Below are 7,500 nucleotides of genomic sequence, written 5' to 3' on the forward strand. Positions count from 1 at the left end.
GGAAATGTCACGAGCCAATAATCTTTGTCTACTTTTTCAGTTATGAAATGTTGTGTCCATGACATTGGTTCCCCCCCCCCCCCCCCCCCCCCCATTTATTTTCGGTATTTTGTGTGTCGCAATTGTATGTATGTGCCTCCTTTGCAAACAGGCCGGTGGCCTTGCAGTAAAATATTTCTGAGTTCTGAGTTCTCTCTCATTTATTTTTATTTTTCATCATATTAAATAGTAAATAAACCAAAGCATTCAGCGTCAATACCATTTCGACAGCAGGCGTGGGAAATCACAAATCAGCCACACAAACCAAACCTGGCACTCCACAAGTCACATGTGTGGATATAAACCGAGGTCCAGTGTGCAGCACGCACTTGGCGCACTGGAAAAGAACCCGTGGCAATTGAGTGCTGTCCTCTGGCAAGATCCTGTAGAAGTAATCCACTCTGATAGGTACACAAATATATATATATATATATGCACTCAAGGCCGGACTGACGGGTTATGATGCTGGTTAGGCATCTGCCTCGCAGATTGTTATGGAGGGTGTATTATGGGTTTGTCCGAACGCACTGATGCCTCCTTGAGAAACTGAAACTAACCACTGGTCCACTCACCGATAAGCTTCACATCACAACCTCTCCCGCAGTCCTTAAGATATCAGCTAGACTGCTGTAATCCGATGTAGCCGGGTAAATTTAACACGTTCGTTATCGTTTGTTTATTTATAGTCTGTTCATCTAAGATGATGATATTAGACTGAAAATAAATGATATTATTATTATTTGGATTATTATCATTTCTATCATAATGATGATTGTTATTATTAATTAGAAATCGACATTTCTGTATATTCGAATGAAAAGGGGGGCGGTTGAGGTGGAGGGGGGGAGCAAGGGGGAGGGGGACTAAGAAAGAGAGAGAGAGAGAGAACAGAATGTGGAAAAGATAGAGTACAAAATGTAAAATGGAGAGGGTGATTGTCAGTGATTAACATGATTCTTAAGACTGATGTCAGAACATTGTGCCTATTATGCTATTTCAGATGTCTTTTTTTTTTTTTGATTCTACTTTGTGGAGCGAATTCTTTTTTTTTTCTTTTTTTTTTTTTATTGATTTGAGAAATCAGATTAATTCAGAATTGATGGCGCTTCCAGCTCGGCCCACTTTAGGATTTTGCTATAAGGAGTTCAGTTTTGTAGCGTTGTCAAATGTCTCGTTGGTTGAATGTTAATATCCTGCGGCTGATGTATGATATGAACGAAATATATTATAAAAAAATAAAATAAAAAAAAAAAAAAAAAGAGTAGCAGTAGCAGTAGTAGTAGTATTAGTGTAATGACGGGACTGACACTGTTATATATTCTACAAAATGAAACGAGGAGAGGACACACGCAACAAGAAACAAAACAATGGAACACACACACACACACACACACACACACTTGCACACTCACACGCACACACACGCACTCACACACACACACACACATATATATATATATATATATATATATATATATATATATATATATATATATATATATATATATATATATAGACAGAGAGAGAGAGATGATGATGATGATTTAGGCCAAATAATAAGCTAGCCTACATAGAATTCCGGTCACCTACTGACACACTTAGTTGACGTCTACAGACATGTTTATTTTCATCAACACGGAAGTTTTTGCTGAGCTGACTTACGGTTTTGTCTGATGAATGCAACGCCCATAAAATTTTCTGCGGATAAGAGTGAAATGACCCGTTAACGACTGCTGAAATATTTTGACTGGCCTCTATATGTTCCTGGCCTGTGCGCGGGGATTCTTGTCTATCCTTTAATACAGTGTATCATTAACTTAGTTCTTTTGTACCGCCCCCTTATACACCACTCGGGTACACGGATATATATATATATATATATATATATATATATATATATATATATATATATATATATATATATATATATATATATACAGAGAGAGAGAGAGTTCCGTGCTTACGTGACTTACAGAGGCACGTCACGTGATCTGTGCTCTCGAAGTTGATTGGCTCTCCGAAATTGCGAGCATCATCGACGATCGAGAGAGGCAGAACATGCGAAACAGCAGACTTCTTTTTTTGTTTGCTTTTTACTTCATATTGTGTTGTTGTTGTTGTTTATTCTGCATGCGATGGCACTTTATTGTGCTGAGTTTGGTTGTAGCAATGGAGGCTATCAGCTGAAGAAATGGAGGACAGCATGATTATGTTTGCTGCTTTTGCCTTCGTCGATCACCTTTGGCATTGCTCGCGATTTCGAGTAAAAATTCGATGCGCATGCGCAAGTTCCAAGCTGGCCGCTGAACTCTCCGGCGGTCTGTTCAGAAACTGGGTGCACAGCAGCAATAATTAGGATGCGCTTGTTTTCGGTGCGAAAACTCTGGCTTTGGGGTATTTCTCCAGTTTGTATATATTGTTGTTCTGTTTTTCATTATGCAAACTTGGTTTTAGTTTGTTTAGACAGTATAACAAGAACAAGAACAGCAACAATAAATTTTAGTTTATTTCAATCACAGGGACTCGGTTCTGTTTTTCTGCTGTAGCAAAATATCGTACATCGCTTTGGGTTTTTGTTTGTTTGGGGGTTTTTTGTTGTTGTTGTTGTTGTTGCTTTTTGTTGTTGCTTTTTGTTGTTGTAGTTGTTTTTAATGGTTTTGCTGTTGTTGTTGTTATTGTTTTTTGATAGGGGAGTGAGAAGGGTGTCGGTGGGAAGGGGGAGGAGAAAAGGCTGTGGAACATTTCGTCTTTGCTGCCTGTTTACCAAGTCACTGTGTTGTGTTTTGATTTAATGAAAACATTTAAAAAGAAGGTGAGAGGTGGGATGGGTCGAAATCTCTGTATCGGGTTGTATGATCACGATGAGAATTTATGTCATTGTTTCTATTGTTATCATTATTGTTTTGATTATCATGACTTGGGACAATATTCTGATAGGAGTAAGCTGAAAGCGCGTTAAAAAAAATGACATAAAAAAGAAAGAGCAAAGTTTATGTTTTCATTTGACTCACTTTTTGTGGCCTTCCCTTCCCCCTCCACGTCTCATCTCATCAAACTACAACCCTTAATACCGCCAATGTTGCATTTCAACACCAGTCAGTTAGAGCCTGTGTCAATGAAATGCGACCGGATCAGGGGTTGGTTATCCGCAAACCTACTGCTCTTTCATTTTCGGAGGGAGGATAGGTCATATACATGTCACAGGAGAATCCCCAGCCATTCCGAGACACACTCTTTTTTGTGCTTCTGGTACCAGTGATTAACACGAGCGCACGTGCACTACCTGTCACACTCCCTCTGATAGCAGTTCCCCACCTTCTTCTTCCCCTCCATTGGTCAAAGCAACGCATGCTCAGTATCAATCAAAATCCAGCAAAAAAATGAAATGGGTTAATGTAAAGTCTTGAAGAGGACATTGGGCGGGGTTTGGGTGGGTTCAATAAGCAGTGCCACTGATATACAGCTTTTTGGGAAAGCTGTGTTTTCGATTTATTTTTAAATCCGGGTATGGGTGAACTCTTCAAGCTACGATGGTGAGTAGAGTCACTCAGGGCGAAAAGAAATGTGACTGGGTTTGTTCCAATGTACCTTTTATTTACCTGTGTGCTAGCTGAATGGGTTGCGTAAGCAGCACTGACTTGAAGTTGTGTACCTTGTGAATGGAGAGAGTTACCACTCTTTACTATTTGTTAATCATTTTATCTCCTGGCCTCATTGTTTGTTAATCAACATACTCTTATTTGGAAGTTTGAGAAGTTTCTCATCGTCAGAGGGAAAATGGCGAAATTTATAGGCCGAAATGGACATGACCCATTTTTCACCCCGGTTACAAATTTTGCAGCAAACAGTGCCTGCTGCTTCTAGCAGCTTGAACTATCTTTACCTTCGCAGCAGAAAAGATTCGTTCTGGCTAAATCTCGCCAACCAGAGAAACATCGTGCACTAAATCAAAAATAAAAGTGTTGATGGTCGAAACTGACAAGGGTTTTGCGACAGAAGATGTTTTTCTTCTCTCCCCAACGATGAGATAAAGGGCTCCTAAAGGGGAAGGGGGGTAATGTTGAAAACACATCGATCCACACACTTGCGTCACCCCAAACACCAGCGGAAATAGCCGTCACATGGATCGCACCTCTGACGTTACCCAGACGCCCACTTCGACAGTTTTGACACAAAACGCTTTTCCGAAATGATTTTTGTGTCTGCAGTAACAACGCTGACATTTCGATTCCGCCATTCTGTCGAGTGCTCCGAGCTGTGCATATTGTAGAGACCGCATATCACGGCCTCAGTGAAGACTGAACGCCTGTCATGTGTGTGTGTGTGTGTGACTGCTGGAACTGCTGGTGCTAAGGACGTGGGGAGAGTTTGGAGGAGGGGAGGGGTGGGGGGTAACGGAAAGGAATTTGGGCCAAACTCCTGACTGTTAATATGTCGGTGGGCGTTGCGTAGAACCGGTTATTATGACCATTACCCAGCGTGGAAATTCATTGTCTTTCGTGCTTGTTACCATTGGTTTGAAAGTGTACCTTGCTGGTGTCTTATGGTGTTAAAACAATCGCACAGTACTTTTCATCCTAACTATTACTAAACAAGAATTTGGTTTTCCAATGTCCATTGCATCAGAATAACTTTGTTATTTGCTCCCCCGTGTTTATTGATTTTAAGAAACAATCTGTAAAAGACGATAATCGTGTTTTCTGTTCCCTTTGTCGTTCTTGTCAAGGTTTTAAGTGCAGGTGGTAACTGGTCCAATTCTCTGAATATGTCAATCTCTTATATGAATTCGAAACTGTTTCAGTATCAATTTCAAGGGGGTGCCAAGGCGTGTTAACTGACCCATATACGCTACACAACATCGGCATAAAAACACTGACAAAGGAGCTCATGCCTGACCCTTGCATGATCCCAGTGCGCTGGTAAGGCCTTGAGAGCCAACTGAGATTTGTACAACACTGCAAAATGAAATAAAGCAGATATAATAATAATTATAATTCATAACTTTTCTATGGCGCGATATCCAGTACTAATGCTGCTGAAAACGCCTTACATCATCGAGCCAGATATAAACATAACATAAAACATTACAACAGCTCAATCCAGTGCGTTCACAGAATGAATTAAAAAAAAGCATGATCCACCAAACAATAAAAATATCAAGTAAATAATTCTTAGATTAAAAAGAAATACATTCCTTAAAAACACACACATTTTTTTAGACACACACATACATGCGCATAAGCATATGATTAAACACATTTAGAACAGCATAGAAAAAATATACAAAGAGTGTAAAATAGTTTCATCATGTAACTAAATAAAACATAAACAGAAGGGAAAACGAAGAATAAAGAGGATAAAGTCACAAGAAGAAATCAGATAGAGGTAGACCTAAAGAATCTTGGTAAAAGTCGACTTACGTGGGATAAAAAGAAATCTGATAAGTAGAAACATCATTAGTATAGCATGGACATTAATATTTTTTACACCCTTTTTTTTTCTTTCTTTCTTTCTTTCTTTTTCTTTTTTCTTTTTTTTTTTTTCTTTTTTTTTGCCACCACCCTCTTTCTGTTGTTACTTTTCACAGCAGGCCAAGAAGAATAGAGGAATACAGAGCAAATTATGAACACGATGATGATTAGTCCTTGCTATCATTATGTCTAATCATCACTGTCATTACTGTCATCAGTGTCCGCCAAAGCACACACGCGAGTTCATACCAAATCCAAGGAAAGAGAACTCGCCCGCTCACTCGTGCACTCAACTACTGCTTTTATCATGCACAGGATACCAAACTGATCTTCAGTGTGTGTGGTGTGTTTGTGATGTGTGTTAGAGAAAGAGTTTGGTCAGTGTGTGTGTGTGTGTGTGTGTGTGTGTGTTTTATCATAGCATTTGTTGTCTGATATCTTCAGTGACGTGGAAATGTTGTATTGAGCCACTGGATACAAAACCGGACAAGATCGGGATAATGATTAATCACTACACACACACACACACACACACACACACACACACACACACATGCGCGCGCGCACACACACACACTCAGTTCCCACTCACTCGCTCACTCACTCACTCACTCACCATTTCTTTTCCATGAGATTTAAAACCAAGAATGAGACTCCTTATATGTGTGTGTGTGGGGGGTGGGGGTGGAGGAGTTGTAAGGGTATGTGTGTTTGTGCGTGTGTGTGAGTGTGTGTGTGCGTGTGTGTGGGCGGGGGGGAGATGTGTGTATGTGAGTGTGTGTGTGGGGAGGGGGGCGCGCACACGCGGGGAGGGGGGGGGCGTCTGTCAGTCTGTCTGTATGCGCGCGCGCATGCGTGCGTGTGTGTGTGTGTGTGCGAGTGTGTGCGCGTGTGTGTGTGTGTGTGCGTACGTGCGTGCGTGTCCATGCCTGCATGTGTGTATCTGTAGGCCTCCGTTCGTGTTTGATGGTGATTGATAGGAAGGAAGGGGGAGGGGAGGGGAAGGTAGGGCATTGACCTGACAGAGTTTTTCTGTGTGTTGTCAACACTCCCCACACCTGGGTCCTTCCCTTGTCCTTCATTGATCCGAATAAGACAGGTGGTGGTCTTGCCGTAGGCCTTTTTCTTTTTTCCCCCTTTTTTTATTTTTATTTTTTAGCTTAGATTATAGTGGCATTGATATGATCAATACAATGATTTTTAGTGGTTGTAGCAGTAGTAGTAGTATTGATGTTGTTGTTGTGCTTGTAGTGGTATTGATATAATGATAATAATAATGATAATGGAAGTATAAATATAATGAATGAAAGAATGAATAAGCAAAAGATGAAATAAATAATAATTGTGTGTGTGGGTGGGGAGGGGGGAGTCGCGGGGGGGTGGAGGGGAGGGCGTTGAGAGGGGCGAGAGTGTGTTGGTTGTCCAGTTGACCGTTGATTTAATCCTTGTTCATTTGCGATATGTGTGTGTGCACGTGTGTGTGTGCGTGCGTGCGTGCGTTCGTGTGTGTGTGTGTGCACGCAGTCGTGTCAGCTGGTGCAGAAGGTGACGGCGGCCCTGCCCTGCCAGTCGTGCTGCGACTGCTGCTGGTGCTGGGGGCTGGAGGACGACAACCACCACAAGGACTCCAAGCAGACGGCCGCCCAACGCCTGGACATCCAGCACCCCGTCCTCACCGCCCCACCACCATCCTCCTCCTCCACCCACCACCCCCACCCCCACCACCCCCCTCACCTTCACCAGCATCAGCAGCGGTTGGACTCCACGACCAGCAACACCAGCACCAGCAGCAGCGGCACGGCGGAGAGCGGCGGGAAGAGCTGCTGCAGCGAGGGCTACTACTCCCGCACCGACTCCGTGTCCTCCGTGGGCGGCCAGAGCGCCGACAGCGTCGTCGGCCCGTACAGCAGCAGCGGCGGCGGCGGCGGTGGTGGCAGCAAGCGACACGCCACTCCCGTGATCGACATGAAGCCTATAGAGTTCTGGACGG

General features: G+C 42.6%; 1 protein-coding gene across 1 annotated transcript in view; it reads left to right on the forward strand.

Annotated features, from left to right (window-relative positions):
• The window catches only part of LOC143286664 (synaptotagmin-17-like), a 53,546-nt gene that overhangs the window by 20,948 nt on the left and 25,098 nt on the right, over nucleotides 1-7,500 (forward strand). Inside the window, exon 2 of the mRNA XM_076594302.1 lies at nucleotides 7,035-7,500. This exon is cut by the window's right edge and continues 575 nt beyond it. Coding sequence (XP_076450417.1) covers nucleotides 7,035-7,500 — 466 coding nt within the window. The remainder of the gene's footprint in view (nucleotides 1-7,034) is intronic.

This window comes from Babylonia areolata, chromosome 1 (assembly GCF_041734735.1).
Source record: "Babylonia areolata isolate BAREFJ2019XMU chromosome 1, ASM4173473v1, whole genome shotgun sequence".
Classification (NCBI taxonomy): domain Eukaryota; kingdom Metazoa; phylum Mollusca; class Gastropoda; order Neogastropoda; family Buccinidae; genus Babylonia; species Babylonia areolata.